Source organism: Magnolia sinica, chromosome 14 (genome assembly GCF_029962835.1).
Source record: "Magnolia sinica isolate HGM2019 chromosome 14, MsV1, whole genome shotgun sequence".
NCBI classification, from domain to species: Eukaryota; Viridiplantae; Streptophyta; class Magnoliopsida; order Magnoliales; family Magnoliaceae; genus Magnolia; species Magnolia sinica.
Window position 1 is genome coordinate 7202613 of NC_080586.1, and position 19660 is coordinate 7222272.

Sequence of the window (19660 nt, forward strand, 5' to 3'; positions counted from 1 at the left end):
GGTCAATTACCGATTTCCTGGACTAAGGCATAGTCCCAAACACCTTACACTACTACAGATACTCATATGGATTGTAAGACAGTAATGAAACAACAACTCAAATCGTGGCACATACACATCTGAAGAATATCAACTTAACATAAATGTAAGCATAGGAGATGCTTGAATTTAAATAACTTGGAAAGTAACTGCATAAAGGAAATCATGCGCATCAATAAGAGTATTGAGAATCACTTCTCAACGCCCGCAACAAGTGTAATAAGTTACACTTAGATCGTTTATGCATTTCTACAAACACTTAGCATACATGGAACGACATACATGATGTATGTTGGAATACATGCACTTAGACAATTCCTTTTTCCAAGGAGTTGTCATACATGCATCTAGCATACATACATGACAAATAATCATGGCAAACATAAGTGCATAATTTATACGTATACGGTACTTTATAAATACACCTAGAATACACAAATCTCAATATAGCACATGCATATCAGGAAAGCAATGTAAACATAACATTTGGCATGTGAAATCTCATCCATAACAAGAATAAATCACTAACTGGGATTGAAAGCCTTGAAAACCATAACCTATACACTTAAAGTCCTCACCTTAAGCAAAGAAAGGAACACCGAACTGATTTAGACGAGTTGTCTTCGTCAACGGCGTTAGAATACCCTAAAATAAGGATAGAAATGAGATACAACAACACCAAGTCTAGTCTAAGCTCTAACACAGGTTAGGGTTAGGTTAACTTACCCCAAAAGAACTCAGAATCGTCGGGAGAACGATTCAAAGTGAATGTTCGAAGATGAAGAAGAACAAGGAAGAAATCAAGATGATTCACCAACTTATCTCTCTCGCTTTCTCTCTCTTTTCCACTCTCTTTCCAAGCTAAAGTTAGAGAAAATCGTATGGAAAAGAGAGCTAGGGTTTAAGGACTATAAATAGGCCTAAACTTGACGAAAATAACCCCAGGGTCAAGGTATACTTAGGTTATAACCAAAGTAAGCCTTTCTCGATCCAACGAAGCACTTCTGGTGGGCCTATAACCACGAAAGGTCGGACTTAAGCTCCTTGACCATGGATCTAGGTCAAGCTGAGTTTTCATACCGACCGGCTCTTCAGATCAGCTGTGGCGGACCACACTCAATTCAACGGTCACGGAATCTCGATCAGGTCCACAAGCACTAGGATATGCCTGGGCCAACTATCCTGATCAGAGGGTGAAATTGGGTCAGAATCCAACGGTCAGAATGCTTAAAATCGTCGCGCAAGCGACACGACTCAGATTTCAATAAAAGCTTAATAAATTCCAACCGTTCTCACACTCTTCACTCCGAGCTCAAGCAAATCGACCCAGAACATCACATGGACTTGATTTTCGAGGTGATAGTCAAGCCCAACTCGGTGACCGCAACAGCCTAAGATCATGGCCATCGGACTTTCGACGCGCGGTCCAGGTCCGATCCAGATCTTCCAAAAATTCCCCAGAACAACTGGATTTAGCGATGGATCCCAGATTTCAGAGTAACGTAGCGCTCACTAATCTACACGTTTAGAGCCATGCAGATACAATTTAAAGTGATTGATGCGGATTTCACAAGCAATCGAGTAAAACGCTAATTACCCCAAAACAACTACTTAAGGAAAGATTAGCACAAAAATTCCAAGGTCGTTACAATCTACCCCCCTTAAAGAAAATTTCTTCCTTAAAATTCATACCTTCATATAATCCTCAAGGATCAGAGGGTAGGTCTTCCTGACCTCAGCTTCAGATTCCCAAGTAGCCTCTTCCACACCATGATGCGTCCATAGCACCTTCACAAGAGGGATAACCTTGCTACGCAATACCTGCTCCTTCCTGTCGAGAATACGCGTCGGTCGCAGTACATAAGTGGCATCCTCACTCAACTGCACTTGCTCCCAACTGATAATATGCGAAGGATCAGGAACGTACTTCTTCAGCATAGAAACATGAAATACGTTATGCACGCCCGCAAGAGGTGTGGGCAAAGCAAGGCGGTATGCTACCGCTCCCACTCGATCCAGAACTTGAAATGGACCAATAAATCTCGGCGTCAGCTTCCCCTTCTTACCGAACCGCAAAACTCCCTTCATAGGAGAGACCTTCAGAAACACATGGTCTCCCACTACAAACTCAAGCGGTCGACGCCTCGTATCCGCATAACTCTTCTGCCTACTCTGCGCTGTCAAAAGTCGACGTCGAATGATGTCAACCTTCTCAGAAGTCACCTGCACCAACTCTGGGCCAAGCAAACTACGCTCACCAATTTTCGCCCAATAATGTGGTGCTCTGCACGGGCGACCATACAACGCCTCATAGGGAGCCATACCGATACTCTCCTGGAAACTATTATTATACGCGAACTCTGCATACTGAAGACAATCATCCCAACTGTCTTTGAAATCCAAAACACAAGCTCGCAACATATCCTCCAGGACTTGATTCACGCGCTCCGTCTGCCCATCTGTTTACGGATGAAACGCAGTGCTGAACTTCAGTTTCACACCCATTGCTTCCTGGATACGAGTCCAGAAGATAGATGTAAAATGTGTGTCTCTATCAGACACAATCTCCAGGGGAACTCCATGCAGACGTACTATCTCCTTGATATACAACCTAGCCAACTCGTCTGCAGAATAAGTGACTCTGATCGGTAAGAAATGCGCCGACTTCGTTAATCGATCGACGATCACCCAGATAGAGTCAAATCTCTTTCTCGTCCTCGGCAACCCAAAAATAAAATCCATAGAGATGAAATCCCACTTCCATTCAGCTATGGGCATGGGCTGCATCAACCCAGGAGGTCGGCGATGCTCTGCCTTGACCTGCTGGCACGTGAGACAACGAGAAACAAATTCAGCAATCTGGACCTTCATATTGTCCCACCAATAAGACCTCTTCATATCCTGATATATCTTCGTGCTACCTGGATGCATCGCAAGCTTAGAACTATGGGCTAACTCGAGAACCTCACGTCTCAAGTCAGGGATGTTAGGAACACATAACCGGCCACGAAAATGTAGGCCCCTATCAGAACTAACACTCCAGTCGGAGTTCTCATCTGTACCAACTCGCTGCCTCATCTTCACTAAAAGTTCATCATCTGCCTGAGCTGCAACGATCCTCTCGTCGATAACGGGCTGTACACGAATGTGTGCGATAACCTCATACGGCTCAACCACCGTAAGCTTCTGCTCAAAATCGCGCACGAACTCCAACATATCCCACTCTGCTATCATCAGCGGAGCCGCAAACTCCAAAGCCTTCTTGCGACTCAACGCATCTGCCACAAGGTTCGCCTTACCAGGATGGTAAGAAACATCGAGCTTGAAGTCCTTCAATGTTTCCATCCACCTGCGCTGCCTCATACTCAAATCACGCTGCGTGAAAATATACTTAAGGCTCTTGTGGTCGCAAAAGAGCTCGAACTCCTCACCATAGAGGTAATGTCTCCAAAGCTTTAATGCGAAGATGACAGCTGCTAATTCCAGGTCGTGCGTAGGGTAATTCTCTTCGTGTTTCCTTAACTGCCGCGAAGCATAAGCAATCACCCTATCCTTCTGCATAAAGACACAACACAGACCAACGCGAGAGGCGTCAGTATATATAATATACTTAACCCCTTGCTCTGGCAATACTAGCACAGGGGCGTACGTCAACTTGTCCTTCAGCTCATGAAAAGCTAACTCTGCCTGCTCACTCCAAGCAAACTTCAAATCCTTCCGTGTCAGCTGCGACAATGGTCTGGCAATCTTCAAGAAGTCTTGAATAAAGCGTCGATAATAGCCTGCAAGACCCAGAAAACTCCTCACCTCAGTAACTGAACCAGGCTGCTTCCAATCCTGCACTGCAGCTACCTTGGCAAGGTCGACGGCTATTCCTTCCTTGGACACCACAGGTCCCAGGAACTAGACTTCCTCTTTCCAGAAATCACACTTCTTGAACTGTGCGAAGAGCTGATGCTTCCTAAGAGTATCCAAAACCGCTCTTAAGTGCTCCTCGTGCTCTGCCCGGCTCACTGAATAAATCAAAATGTCATCAATAAAGACAATGACGAATCGAAACAGGAATGGCCGAAACACCCTGTTCATCAGATCCATGAACACGGCCGGTGCGTTCGTCAAACCGAACGACATCACAAGGAACTCATAATGACCGAAGCTGGTCCTAAAAGCGGTCTTCTGCACGTCTCCATCCTTGACGCGCAACTGATGATACCCTGACTGCAGATCAACCTTCGAGAAGTACCGTGCCCCCTTCAACTGATCAAACAGATCATCAATCCTGGGCAAAGGGTACTTATTCTTCACAGTTACCAGATTCAACCTAGATAATCAATACACAATCGCAAGGAACCATCCTTCTTCTTCACAAACGAAACAGGTGCTCCCCAAGGAGACACACTGGGCCGAATAAAACCCAATTCCAGCAAACCATCTATCTGCTTCCTCAACTCCTCCATTTCACTCGGAGGCATCCGATAGGTGGGTAAGGAAATGGGCGCCGCACCAGGCATAAGATCGATAGCAAAATCAATCTCACGCTGAGGAGGTAATCCAGGAATCGACTCAAACACATCTTCAAACTCCTGAACTACCGGCGTACTAACCAACGCCAAATCGGCCGAACTCTCCAACAGAGAAGAATAAAAATCAATACGAAGAGGGTAACTGACCTGAACTGGGAAAGTAACAATCTCGCCCTCAGGTCCATGGATCGTCACTGATCTAGCTTCACAATCAATCTCAGCTCGCATCCTCGTGAGCCAATCCATACCCATAATAATATCGTAATGATAAAGCGGTGTGACTAGCAAATCAACATGGATCGATCCACTTCCCAGATCGACCAAACAATCCATACAACGCTTGCCCAAAGCAGAGGAAATCCCCGTAGCAGTAGTAAGCGTCACTCCAGGCATAGGAACAGATCTCAAACCCAAACGCCTAACTGCCGCATAAGAAATAAGAGAAGTAGTGGACCCTGTATCCACTAACACAGAAACGGGAATACCTTCAATATGCGCTGTCACCTCAAAGGACCTCGGCACCAAGTCAGACATAGGCGCTTCAGCTGAAAGCGCATGAACACGAGCCTGCTGCTGACGATTCGGCGGAGGAACCATGGGCCGCTGAGGTGGCCTGAAACCAGGAACTGCAAGTCTGAAGGATGGATGAGCTGGCACTAATCGAATAGGAGGAGGAGAAATAACCTGAGGCATCGGACGGCTAACCCTCTGCGGTGGAGTAAAACCACCTGCTCGCATACGGGAAAAAGCAGAAACGGTCCAAGTGCCCCACCTTCCCACAATAAGAACATCTAAGATCAGCTCTCATCTGCTGAGCGGGCGGCGCTGAACGCCTCGGAGGAGAATCAACTCGCGGCCTCTTGCCAAGGAAAGGTGCACCCTGAAAGTCCGGTCGCGGCCTAGGAACCATCGGTGCTCGCATGCGGGACGCTCTATCTCCGTCCTGCTCTGCTCGCAAGGACATGCTCACCAGCTCCGCATATGAAGAAATGCTAGCACAGCAAATCTTCGATCGAATCTCAGGTCTCAGTCCCTCAGAAAAACGCCGCATCCTCATCGGCTGATCACCCAGAATCAAAGGAACATACCGCCCCAACTCAGTAAACCGGTTCTCATACTCCATAACCGACAACCCTCCCTGGCGGAGGCGAAGGAACTCACTCTCCTTCTCATGTCGGTACGTCACCGAGAAATACTTCTCGTGGAAGCGCGCCTCAAACGCCTGCCACGACCAAATAAAGTCCTCCTCGACAGTGCGAAGCACACTGTCCCACCACAAACTGGCCTCCTTCTCAAACATGAAGGTGGCAAGCTCAACCTGCTCGACCTCAGAGCAGTGCAACGGTCTCAGCATCTTAGAGATGCGGTCAATCCAATACTCGGCCTCCTCGGGTCTATGAGAACCCGCAAAAGTAGGAGGTCGCAAGCGCTGAAATCGCTCCAATGTGCCGCTGGCACTGGCACTCCCAGATGGAGGCATAGGTGAAACAGGTGGAGTCGCCCCTACTGACTGAGCAAAGATGCCAGCCATGGAGGAGAGGAACTCCTGCTGCTGCTGCTGCTGCCGCTGGTGCTGCTGCTGCTGAATCTGCTGCTGCTGCATCAACAGCATCATCTGCTCAAACCTATCAACAGGTGGAGTAGATGAAGGTGCACGGCTCGGCTCAGGAACCGAGGGTGTGACTGGAGGAGCCATCGGTGTCAACCCAACACCGGCACAAGATGGACCCGCCTGCGGATCTGAATGGCTATCGCTCAAGGGAGGAACCCCATCAAGCGACTCAATCAGAGAGAGACGGGCCGAAGTCTTCGAACCCTTAGGAGGCATCCCTACATTAAATCAAAGGATGCAACCTGTCAGATTCTAAGTCACATAATTCATCCACACAACAACACAGCACATCACAACTCCAAAGACAAACAACATGCATTCCATTAATCAAAATCGTCGCAATACAAGTAGTGCAGCAATACATGAATCACGACTAGGAAAGCATAAAAACAACAACATCTAACACTTCACCAACCACAGCAACTACCACAACTACAACACTACAACTACAAGCCAACAACGGCTACATACAGAAAGAAAACACAAACAAAGCAAAGACGGCCACGACGATGCTACTCGTCGGAATCAGGAGATGGAGGTGGAGCACCCTTGTCCTACAAACAACACAGGATAGACTTCAAAGTCCGAGACATCTTCTTAAACTTATGCTTAACAAAGCCTCGAAGATCAACCATCTCCTAGCGTAAAGCAGCTTGCCCTTCTTCAAGCCGTGTAAGACGGGCATCTCTGGCAATCTGCTCTGCGCCCTGCTCTGGCACCACAGGAGGAGAGCTATCACTCGAATTCTGTGCCTCAATCTCTTCCTCATCTTGCTCTGCTTCTTCCTCAGACTCCGCACCACCTTCAGCTTAACTCTCATCGTCACCGCTCTCAGACTCAGCCTCACCCTCTGAGGCAAGCCGACCAGAACCAACCTCCATCAGCTTAAGAGTCCTCAAATTGATATAACGAACAAGGACCGGCTTCTCAGCTCCAAACCTATAGCCAAATTCATGTGCGATCTTGCAAATGAGGCGGCCAAAGGGAAGAGACTCGGTCCTTCTACTCGAACGAGCGATGAGAATAATCTGACGCAGGACGTACGTCGGCACACACAACTTCGCATCCTACCCCACCTGATACAGAAAATCCACCATCAGGAGCGTACACTCGCTGCGGTTGCTCCACCTTGGATATACATTGAACGTAAAGATGTGGTGAAGCAAACGGAAGTCGTCCGTCATGAAAGAAGCCAGAAGACTCCTATTTGGCTGCCATTCAACAAGATGACCACACAAGAATCGGGTGCGACGATCCCTCTCGCGCACACTGTCCACATTCTTCTCGCTGGCATGCACTTCCCCAAGTGGCACCTTCAAGAGTCGGGATATCAAAGCAACATTGACAATACCAACTCGACCGCTACCACAGGAAATCTTGAACTGCAGAGGATCCAGCGAAGGCTCTAGAATGTTGGCATAGAAGGCCCGAACAGTGCTAGCATTCGCGCGATACTCACCTTCGAACAAGGGACCCCAACCAGCCCCTTCTAGGCGCTCCAACAAGAAGAACTCACCAAAGAGCCGCGGATCAACATGAGCCTCAAAAAGGACTCTACGCCCCTCATAGACTCCATGCGACAATTCCGCCAACAAAGTCCTACTAACGGGAGCTCGAGGATCGAGGTCACGCTTCGTCTGGAACTCGCGCGTGGCGGACGTGCTAGCGGCAGCACCTCTCGGCCTCCGTGCACGGGTTGGGCGGCTGGGCCCGGCTTCATCCAAGGGCGCTCTCTTCTTCCCCATCAAGGAAAGAAGGGAAGAAATGAAAAAGATGGCCGTCACAATCTCAAAGAGGGCCATGAGGAATGAGAGAAAGAGAGAAATAGGAAGATGGTGAAGCTTCCACACAACTATTAGCCAAATAGGGAAAGCAAGGAGTCAAATGAGAAGAAAAGAAAGAGAAATCAGCAATGAGAGGGAGGATTTGAAAATGGGGTGATGGGTTTGCACAAAAATGGGAGGAAGATGAAGATTTGGGAGAGATTTGAGAGAGTTTGGAGAGGTTTTTGAAGAAAGGGAAAGCTTGGGGGTGGGTTTTGTGAAGGAAATAAGTAAAAAAAAAGATATAAAGGCAAAACCGTGGAGGGGTGGGCCACACAAGGCCTAGGGACGATCGGCCCGCGTCAGCTCGGCCCTCTGAGCCCGCTGACCGGCGATCCCTCGCCGAACCGGCGATGGCATCGCCCGTCTCTGGACATATCGGCGATGCCTCACCGATTTGGCGAGGCCCTCCTGGTCCCCTATGGTCCAAAACATGTGGTCCCCCCCTGGGTCCCACTGGAAATGCCCCGATTGGCCCCTTGCGTAGTTTGACGCCTATCGGGTCATTCTGACAGAAATCTGATTCAAATAGCGATTTCTGGAAGGTTTAAAGATGAAAAAAGGGAAGATAGACCGTCTACACTCATTAATAGAGGGTCTAGGAAAGGTTTCAGGTCGCTGTGTGTGATCAGGTAAGAGTACAGATTCGATCTCGGCGAACGTTTCCAGAAAACCTTCGCCGATAGAAACTACGGAGCACAAACACAAAGCGATGATAGACCCACACCCACATACACTAAAGTGGTGACAACGTGCGGTGTGTGACCATAACCCAGGTCCGGTTTAATCTAGATCATGCTCTGATACCAACTTGTAACGCCCTAAAATTCGGGTGTCGAGCATAACTCAGCTCCCGAGTTCCAAAACATCACTTATGCAACATAATTAATGAGAGATGTATGTTGACTGTATTAGTGCATAAAACATGGACTAGATTAAGCCCAAACACAGATATGATTCAGGGACAAGTGAATAAAGCAAGCGGAAGACTTATAGCAAAATATGTGTACAAGTGTAAATCCTTTAATTACATATACAAGCCAGATCGTTTGAAAGTGTTATGTAACAAAATTCGAGTATAAATTACATCATTTTAGTTCCAAAAATATAATCCCAGAGATCCCACGCAACAGACCGAGGCTCGCTAGAACCCGTCTGAAAACTGCATATAGGAGAAGGCAGCCTCGTCGTCATCCATCTCCCGCTCTGCCTCAGACGTCGCATCCACATCTGCAACATCAGGGCCTAAGACAGAGTCTGGTGGGTGTGTAACACCGCCCCAGAAACGTGGAAGTGAGTGATCAACTCAGTGGAACAATAAGGCACTGGTTAACATGTTATCAGTTCAATCAAACAGTAATGATAAAGCAGAACAATTAAATAAATCCTAAGTACTCTTGTTAATGCAATGATGAATGCAATATGATGCGTGCCCTCACGCGTATACCCTTAGCGTCTTCATCTTACGTTACGCATGACATCGCCTCAAAGTGCGCCACATCTACAAAGCACATGCAAATGCAGTGCATGGATATGATTACCAAGTTGTTATTAGTCCATTTCACCCAGCAGGATTTGGAAGCTAAGATACCTTCCCCATATCACAATCCTAACAGTAATCCATACTAGGGTCGTCAATCCTAGACATATCATACGATCATACATTTGAGGTCGTAGCAAAGGGCTCGTCACCAATCAATGCACGCCTTTCATGCCTTTCCTACCATAATTTGGCTCGTCACCTCCTTGCGGTATCCAGGTATGCTCGAGGTCACTACAAAGGGCTCGTCACCAATCAATGTAGGCCGACAGCACGAATATAGTGTCCCATACCACCATAATCGGCTCACGAGTTTAGTTGCTCATTGGTCACTACGGGGAGGCTTGTCACCCCAGCGTAGGCCGACAGCTCGACCACAGTGTCTCATACCACCATGTCCGGCTCATGAGTTTTAGCGGAAGATTCAAACAGTAGCGTCCATACATGGTTAACATACAACGGACAATCGGGTTACTTGATGAACTCGACTAGCATGAGCGCACGTTGAATTGAACGACATAGAGTGCGCAAACACTCCGCGTGGCCAAACCACTGCCGACAACTCTAATACGACTCGGGTTCGTTTAATACGTCCTACATGGCGAAAGCAATCTCAACCACGTATATAGGGTCAATTACCGATTTCCTGGACTAAGGCATAGTCCCAAACACCTTACACTACTACAGATACTCATATGGATTGTAAGACAGTAATGAAACAACAACTCAAATCATGGCACATACGCATCTGAAGAATATCAACTTAACATAAATGTAAGCATAGGAGATGCTTGAATTTAAATAACTTGGAAAGTAACTGCATAAAGGAAATCATGCGCATCAATAGGAGTATTGAGAATCACTTCTCAACGCCCGCAACAAGTGTAATAAGTTACACTTAGATCATTCATGCATTTCTACAAACACTTAGCATACATGGAACGACATACATGATGTATGTTGGAATACATGCACTTAGACAATTCCTTTTTCCAAGGAGTTGTCATACATGCATCTAGCATACATATATGACAAATAATCATGGCAAACATAAGTGCATAATTTATACGTATACGGTACTTTATAAATACACCTAGAATACACAAATCTCAATATAGCACATGCATATCAGGAAAGCAATGTAAACATAACATTTGGCATGTGAAATCTCATCCATAACAAGAATAAATCACTAACTGGGATTGAAAGCCTTGAAAACCATAGCCTATACACTTAAAGTTCTCACCTTAAGCAAAGAAAGGAACACCGAACTGATTTAGACGAGTTGTCTTCGTCAACGGCGTTAGAATACCCTAAAATAAGGATAGAAATGAGATACAACAACATCAAGTCTAGTCTAAGCTCTAACACAGGTTAGGGTTAGGTTAACTTACCCCAAAAGAACTCAGAATCGTCGGGAGAACGATTCAAAGTGAAGGTTCGAAGATGAAGAAGAACAAGGAAGAAATCAAGATGATTCACCAACTTATCTCTCTCACTTTCTCTCTCTTTTCCACTCTCTTTCCAAGCTAGGGTTAGAGAAAATCGTATGGAAAAGAGAGCTAGGGTTTAAGGACTATAAATAGGCCTAAACTTGACGAAAATAACCCCAGGGTCAAGGTATACTTAGGTTATAACCAAAGTAAGCCTTTCTCGATCCAACGAAGCACTTCTGGTGAGCCTATAACCACGAAAGGTCGGACTTAAGCTCCTTGACCATGGATCTAGGTCAAGCTGAGTTTTCATACCGACCGGCTCTTCAGATCAGCCGTGGCGGACCACACTCAATTCAACGGTCACGGAATCTCGATCAGGTCCACAAGCACTAGGATATGCCTGGGCCAACTATCCTGATCAGAGGGTGAAATTGGGTCAGAATCCAACGGTCAGAATGCTTAAAATCATCGCGCAAGCGACATGACTCATATTTCAATAAAAGCTTAATAAATTCCAACCGTTCTCACACTCTTCACTCCGAGCTCAAGCAAATCGACCTAGAACATCAGATCGTCTTGATTTTCGAGGGGATGACCAAGCCCAACTCGGTGACCGCAACAGTCTAAGATCATCGCCATCGGACTTTCGACGCGCGGTCCAGGTCCGATCTAGATCTTCCAAAAATTTTCCAGAACAACTGGATTTAGTGATGGATCCCAGATTTTAGAGTAACGTAGCGCTCACTAATCTACACGTTTAGAGCCATGCAGATACAATTTAAAGTGATTGATGCGAATTTCACAAGCAATCGAGTAAAGCGTTAATTACCCCAAAACAACTACTTAAGGAAAGATTAGCACAAAAATTTCAAGGTCGTTACATCTATATTAATGATTGTTAAAAATCAACACCAACCACATGTGCAAGGTTGCAACAGAGTCTGTCATGACATTGGCAACAATAGCATCGTCAATCACAATAGCTCCAATCAAACAATATAAATTATCAATCAACTCTCCATTCATAACTACTATCACTTCTTTTACAATTTTCAATCAATCTTTTTTATTAAAAAACTTATAGCCATTTTCATTAAAAATTTTAAATGGCAATAGACTCTTTTACAAATCCAATATATGTCATACACTCTAAACCATATTCATGTTATGCTATTAAACATGGTGATTCTAACATTTTTTATCCCCATAATTTTACATGTGTTAGAATTATCTATGTAAACTATGATGCTACTAGATAACTTATATGTGTAAAAATAATTTATGTATGGTATTATAAGAAATGAAGTACCTAAATTCAAAATCCATTGATAGTTTAAATTCTCTCATGAAATCACTCTCGATAACACTTCCCTGTCATTGAATGCACTACCTTTCTCAATTAGGTTCCCCTAAGAACCCTTTGAATATGATGCTTGACATACGAATCTAGTTTAGAATTTTTTTGATTTTCTTTCTTGAGTTTATAATTTTTATAGAAGTAGCCTTTTTTTACGAGTCTAATACTTTCATATTTTGTACCATTTTGACTTCAATCTCATTTAACTCTCCCATTAATACCTTTTTTAGTAGATCTTTCTCTAACCATCATGAAATCATCAGAAGATCCCTCATGTGTTTTTCTATGGGACTCTTCATAAGCAACGTATACATATCCGACTCCATATTGAGATCTGAACCTATAATCAAACAATCCATAAATCTAACATCGAACAAAGTAGAAGTATAACATTTTCTTTATCATCAATAGTCGCATCGACTGTCATCAATTTGTTAATCATTATATTAAACTCACTCAAGTGCTATTACAAAGAGGACCATTCCTTCATCTTTGAGTTGTATTACTATCATTGGAGAAAATTTTTCTTTGACATCGATTTCATTAGCAATGATTTGATCAGACATGTTGAATAAAACTAAAACATCTAGTGCAAGAATAAGATACATCATAGCTAACGGATTTTCTTCTCAAATACCTCATCTTTCATCTTTATAAGCTTCTTTTCTTTTTCTTCTACTGCAATTACAAATCTTTCCTTCATCAACACCACGTTCATCTTCATTTTTTACAACGTATAATTGGATCTATTGAACTTTGGCATATTAAATCTTATATACAACTTAATCCAGCCATCTGAAATACAATTACAATTCAAACACTAACATTAATCTTGTCCTAAAAAGGCTTCTCAACCTTTAGCTCTAATACCAATTGTTGTGGAAAAACACTTGCATGCAATTGATGCAGGCAAGGAAAAATCACAAAAGGATTTAGGAAAAAAAGAACAAACAAACAAACAAACAAAAACCCAAGAGCCAAAGCAAAAACAATAGGCAAAAGGTACAAAAATTTACGGTGGCCTCAAAATATACATACATCCATGGGTCAATAACACATTTTTTTCTTCACTAAAACAAGATAAATAAAAAGTATAAGGCTTACATCTCTCACACTCTTCTATCATACAAAAACTTTCTCACAAATATATATATATATATATATATAAAGAAGAATCTCCCTCTACTTACTATAAATAACACAATAGTATAGAGCATTGTCAAAAGCCTAGGGACACTAGAATAGGCTTCCTCATGTGTATAACGTAGATATGCAAGAAGGGAACGTTCCACTTGTATGACATGTGGCCGTGAAGTGCTTGGTGTTTTACGTGTTGCGTTAAACTAAACGGGTGTTGTAGAAAATTGCGGTCCCAGTTTCCTTAAAATTATTCATCACAATCTACCAGAGTATCAAAGTTTTTCTTTAAATAAAAAATAAAAAATCCCACAATGCGCATTCAACATCTCATGGCCAACCTCTCACCTACGTGATATGGCCCTTAACATGGCATACATATGACATGCTTGGTCATGCATGGGCAAACTGGTGGGATTAGCAAACCACTGGTATTAATAAAGAGAAATACTCTAGTGCTCTCAGAGAACTAAAGTTACATTGCTCTTAGATGCATTGGTCTAGTGGGGACAGTTCAAACAATCGATCTAAATTGTCTATAAAGTCCAAAACACATCTGATGGACGACCACAGAAGAATCAAACTGATTGGATGATGTAATCCATCCTTAGCCATCCTTTTTTTCCAAGTTGTAGATGAGATGGCTACAATTACCAAATAGATATCATGTTGTGCAGGATGCCTTGGATTATGCAATATAGGAGTTAGAGTCAACCGACGGAGTGCAGGTTCTCTCGAATGAAGCAAGAAGCAGGACACTGTCGGTCTGACCAATAGGATGTCAGTTCAACAGACAACATGCGACAGGGTTGTGTTGGTTTAAGTCGATCCAACCGATAGGGGTATGTTGGTCCAACCGACGGTTCCATTAGTCTGACTGATGGACTCCAATTAAATTATATGGTTTTGTAAAAATTGTAGTATTTAAGTGTAATTGAGATTACGGGTTGGTGAGAAAGAAACGATGGTTTTCTCTTAAAGAAGGTTTTCTCTTTGAGACAAAGGTTTTTCTTCGATTACAAGTATTTTCTCTCTAAGGGTAAGGGTTTTGCAAGGTGAGAGGGTTCTCTACACTTGTAAGGGCTTGAGAAGGGATTTTCTCAAGGGGCTAGGGTTTTTTTAGATACGCATCGCAAGGGAAGATTGGGTGATTTTGTAATCATAGAAGGTAAGTGGTGTAAACTCTAAGGCTTTTGATTATAGTAGAGATTTCTATCTCTTTGTACCGTATTTTTTTCTCGTAAGGATTTTTCATGTAAAATCGGTGTGTTCCATGTTTGCTTGCCTGACTCTTTTGGTTATTCTGGTTAATTATTTTGATTGTTCTATCTTCATTAAGCGTACTTCTGCGAAGCGCAAAAATTAAGGTGGTGTTAGATCCAAATTTCTAATACCTATGGTTAATTCAGATTTGTTGTAGCTCGGAATTACATCATAGTGGTGTGAGAGAAGAACCAGTTAACTCTAATATATCATTCTATAGATAGATAAGTATGATAAGTCCTAACAAATAGATGGATTCAAATTGTTGATGTGTACTTGTTTTGTGTTAATGATCTTGACCATTCATATTAAAGGCCGTTAAGTAAATGGTTAATATTGTTTAGAACAGTGTGATGTTTGCATGGCAGCCAATGAAATGTGTGGGGGATCTAATGAACAATGGACTAGACTTACTGTCCCAATGCTTTCAAAAAAATAATTTCCCATCTTTATAATTTTTCTTGAATTTTCCATTGGTGGGATTTGCAGGCCAATCAGTTTCCCGGTTTCAGATGATGTTCTTCATATACACTTCCATTTGTTTGTAACGCCTTTTCTAGTCTTATTCATTTGTCTTGTTTTGATTTTCTTATTGTCTAGACTCCTTGGCTGAAGATCTTAGGAGATTTTCAGATGAATCTATCAAAAAAGACGACTGGGTTTTGAGTTTTGAGTTTTGATCTAACCTGGTCTTACATCCTTGCTTTTCTCTATAAAATATGATTAGATTCTATCAAGATTCCTCTTCTGTGTTTGGTCTGTACTCGGTCTCATGTCCTTGCTTTTCTTTATAAAATATGATTAGATACTATCAAGATTCTTGTGATGTTTTGATGTTGGAATGGCAATCTATACAGCCAAAACCTCAACGTGCCATGATTTGATTTGCAGGCCAGGTTAGTAACATGGGCATTTATGGCAGATGATTTGTAATAATTTCAAGTATATGATCCTCAATCCAAGGACAGTTTGTAGAAAGTGGGCCCACAGGATTGGGCATGACCCACAAGTTTAACAGATCAGACGATCCTAGCCTTTCAGTTTCTGGCCTTGTTTGTAGTTGAATGTGGAATACAAATGTTTTACTTAGCATCTGTTTGGAGGCCATCAACCAGGTGGGTTTTGGGGCATGGTCCATCAACAGTCAGGCCCATCAGATCAACAGTCTAGATCATCATACCATGGTCCCCACTTGAAGAAATTTGAGGACCTGAGCATACTAGAATCCTCAGGTGGAAGGTTATATGATTCTTAAATCAGAGTAAAATAATCCATCTTCTTGTAATCATCTTGTGATTGGTATGATTTTAATAACATTGAAAAGGACTAGGAATTGAAGGCTATGCCATTGTCGTCTATCATTTTTATACATTGTTATTGTTGTTTTATATTAGAAGATTTCATCTGTTAATGGTAGCAGTTCACATTCCTCTGTCTGTCGATGAGTCCTACATGCTCTGTTTGTATCAAGATATCCAGATTCTCTGTTATAATTGAGACTTTTTGGGTAGCATTCGATCGTGAAGTCCCCATTTCAAGATGACAAATGACACCTTCTCTTTCCAAGCATACAATCACAGCTGGCCTCAAGAGTTCCATGACCCGCTTCGGAAATTCCATGTGGAGGAAGAACATATCAAAGGTAAACAGATCCATTTCAATGGAATAGCCGAGTGGGAAGATTTCAATTCCTCTGATTTGGATTTCTATCAAGAGAGATTATTCGAGAAAGGAATCCTCTCACCTAACGATCAACACCCACTTTCGGAACAACTTGCTACGGATGATATGCAATTCGATGTAGTTTCTGTAACAATTCCCTCATTCCAAGAACTGATGAAGCTCCAAACAGGCCTATACTGTAATTCAAATACTGAATTTACAGAGATTATCGAAACCAAGAAGGAAAAACCAAATCCCATATCGTTGACCTCTTTGGATATACTTAACAGCTTTCAAACTGGAAGCAGGATATCAAATGGAGAAAATCTGTTTGAACTGAAGAAAGAAGCATCATGTCCTGCTACCAGTAGCAGAGGATCATCGGCGGTCGAAATCATGAGGGTGGCGGGAGCCCGTTACATCCAATTTGCTGTCACGAAGGATGATGATCTCTCCATGCTTAGATATCCATTTGGTTCCATGCTTTCAGGTCTTGTCAACGACGAAACAAAAGGCATCGAGCTCGCCCACCTTCTTCTAGCCTCAGCTGAGAAGATTGGCAAGCAACAGTACGATCGAGCAAGCAGATTGCTAATGCAGTGTGAATATCTCTCATCCCACATTGGTGATCCAGTTCAAAGAGTCATCTGCTATTTTGCAGAGGCCTTGCAGGAGAGGATCGACAGAGAAACAGGATGGATGCTGTCGAAAGGTAGACAAACCGAAGATTTCAAAGAAGCTTCTATGGCCCCCCACCCAGCCCTTTTGGCATGCCATCAACAGGTACCATTACCCCAAGTCGTGCAATTCACATCGATTCAAGCCATCATTGACAATGTAGCTTCGGCGAAGAGGGTCCATCTGATCGACCTCAGCATAAAGATTGGGCTGCAGTGTACAATTCTGATGCAGGCTCTCTCAGAGCGATCTTCGTGTCCGGTTGAGCTTTTGAAGATAACTGCAGTCGGAACGTCAAAAGATAGGATCGCCGAAACAGGTAAGAGACTGACAAGCTTCGCTGAGACACTGAATTTACCTTTTGAGTTCAAGACAGTAGTAATATCTGACATGAAAGATCTCAAGGTTGATCTGTTTGAGGTAGCGGCCGATGAAGTGGTTGCGGTCTATGCACCGTCGGTTCTATGGACGATGATAAACTGGCCTGATTGTTTAGAAACCCTCATGAGAGTGGTGAGGGGCCTCAACCCATGTATAATGTCGGTAATTGAAATTGAAGTGAATTGCAACTCGACTTCGTTCTTTACTCGATTCATCGAAGCTCTGTTCTACTTCAGTGCATGGTTTGATTGCCTCGACGCATTCATGGATAGAAATGATTGTAACAGGATGTGGATTGAGGGGAGCTTCCTATATCATGGGATTCGAAGTATTGTTTCAACTGAGGGTAGTGAGAGGATCGTAAGGCATGTTGGGATCGATGTGTGGAGGTCATTCTTTGGGCGGTTTGGATTTCAGGAAGCTGAATTGAGTGAGATGTCATTGTATCAGGCAGGCCTGCTTGTTAAGCAGTTTGGGTGTGGGAGTAGCTGCAACCTTGATATGAATGGGAAAGTACTGATTGTTGGGTGGAAAGGAACACCATTGCAGTGTGTTAGTGCTTGGAAATTGGGATGAGAGAGAGAGAGAGAGAGAGAGAGAGAGAGAGAGAGAGAAGAAATTAACAGAACGGATATATTTGTATTAAGTGGCATTTGGTACCCAAAAGCGTTCTATGCAATTTGTAGGATATGAAATGCAACTTGCTTTTTAGTTTTTTTTTTATGGATGGTCTGTTTCTTTATATCTGTCTATATTATATAATGTGAGCAACTTTTTGACATTTTCCGCGATTATTTTTCTGCTCTATTCAAGATATGAGACAACATTTTAAATCAAATTAGGAATGCTTTGGGAACTAGAAAATGTGGATGTTATGTTCCGTACTTTCAAATTTCACTAGCAAAAGCTTGCAATATTTAGGTTCTTATCCACATTTTTTATATAAAAAAATTCTTCGATGCGAGTTGTCTGTGTGAATTTTTCCTCTTTGTCTGTAGCCCACAAAAAGTATAGTAGGAAGATCATGTAACAAAGCTTCTATGGAACTTACTATAATAATTATATGAAATCTATCCATAGATTTATTATGTTGGCTCATGTTAGAACTTCATCCAAAAATAAGGTTGATTGGACCATGAAGTAAGAAACATGGAGATGAGTTGCCACTTTTAAATCCAAGAGCTTCTCTCTCTCATCTTAGAATTTGAGATGCTATTATGATGTGTTCTTCATCGAAGTTCCATAAAGTGGTGCCTAACATCTCCCCATGTTAGGCATGGATCCCAAAATTCAGCCTCATCTATATTTCTGGTGGGCCATTCCAAAGGGAACAATCGTTGGGGAGATGGACACCAGCTAAATTAATTTTCAAATGGAATATGAGGTCCACCATGTAGTGTACATCATCCAACCATGGTTTTCAAGAGTTAGGTTTCGGCCCAGATTTTTAACCATTTGGGCTGAGCGTATTCAAGATTCTGATTTTGCTTGGCCTGAGCTTAGCCCATTAATAGTCCTAGGTGTGACTCATCCGAGATAACTCAGACAAGGTCGGACCCCTTCTCGGTCACTCCCAACTCGGGTGAGTCACAATTCAATTCAGGACTGAACCAGTTAGGTCAAGCCACCAAGACTTTTAAACATGCATCCATCTCATTCATTAGGTTGGCACCACCGGCACCAATTCACCTATGTAGGCCACAACAAGTGAATGTAGAGGTTTTATGTGTGATTTTACATTTCTCTCCATGCATTAGAATAATTTAGACTTTTTGCGATGATTTTTTTAGCGAAGAGTTTAATTTCATCATAAAAAAGTTAAATTTTTACAACGACATTTCAAGTCGTCGCAAATAAGTTATATTTAGCGACAATTTATTAAGTCGTCTCAAATAATTAGTATTTGCGACAAAATTAGTGACAAGTAACACTCGCCACAAAAAAAAACTTTTACAACAAGTTTTGAGTTATTAACGACCACAAGGATTCGTTGCAAAACATCTTTATTCAAGACGAGTTTCATATTTAGTGACGTTTTACGATATGCAATGATAACATGTCAACTCATCTTTAATTAGATATATTTTGCAACAAGTTATTAGGTCGTCATAAATAATTAGTTATATTTTGCAATAAGTATTTGCAACAGTATGGCGACGAACAACACTCGTCGCATAAAGTTTTTAGGGACGAGTTGACATGCAGCAAA

General features: G+C 42.8%; 1 protein-coding gene across 1 annotated transcript; it reads left to right on the top strand.

Annotated features, from left to right (window-relative positions):
• The first annotated feature begins 16269 nt into the window (after positions 1 to 16269).
• LOC131226010 (DELLA protein RGL1-like) lies at positions 16270 to 18027 on the top strand. Its single transcript, XM_058221647.1, has one exon. The coding sequence runs from the start codon at positions 16270 to 16272 to the stop codon at positions 18025 to 18027; it is 1758 nt and encodes a 585-aa protein (XP_058077630.1).
• The last annotated feature ends 1633 nt before the right edge of the window (positions 18028 to 19660 follow it).

Coding starts and splice junctions, on each gene's coding strand:
- LOC131226010 (XM_058221647.1), top strand. CDS start 16,270: ATGACAAATGACACCTTCTCTTTCCAAGCATACAATCACAGCTGGCCT.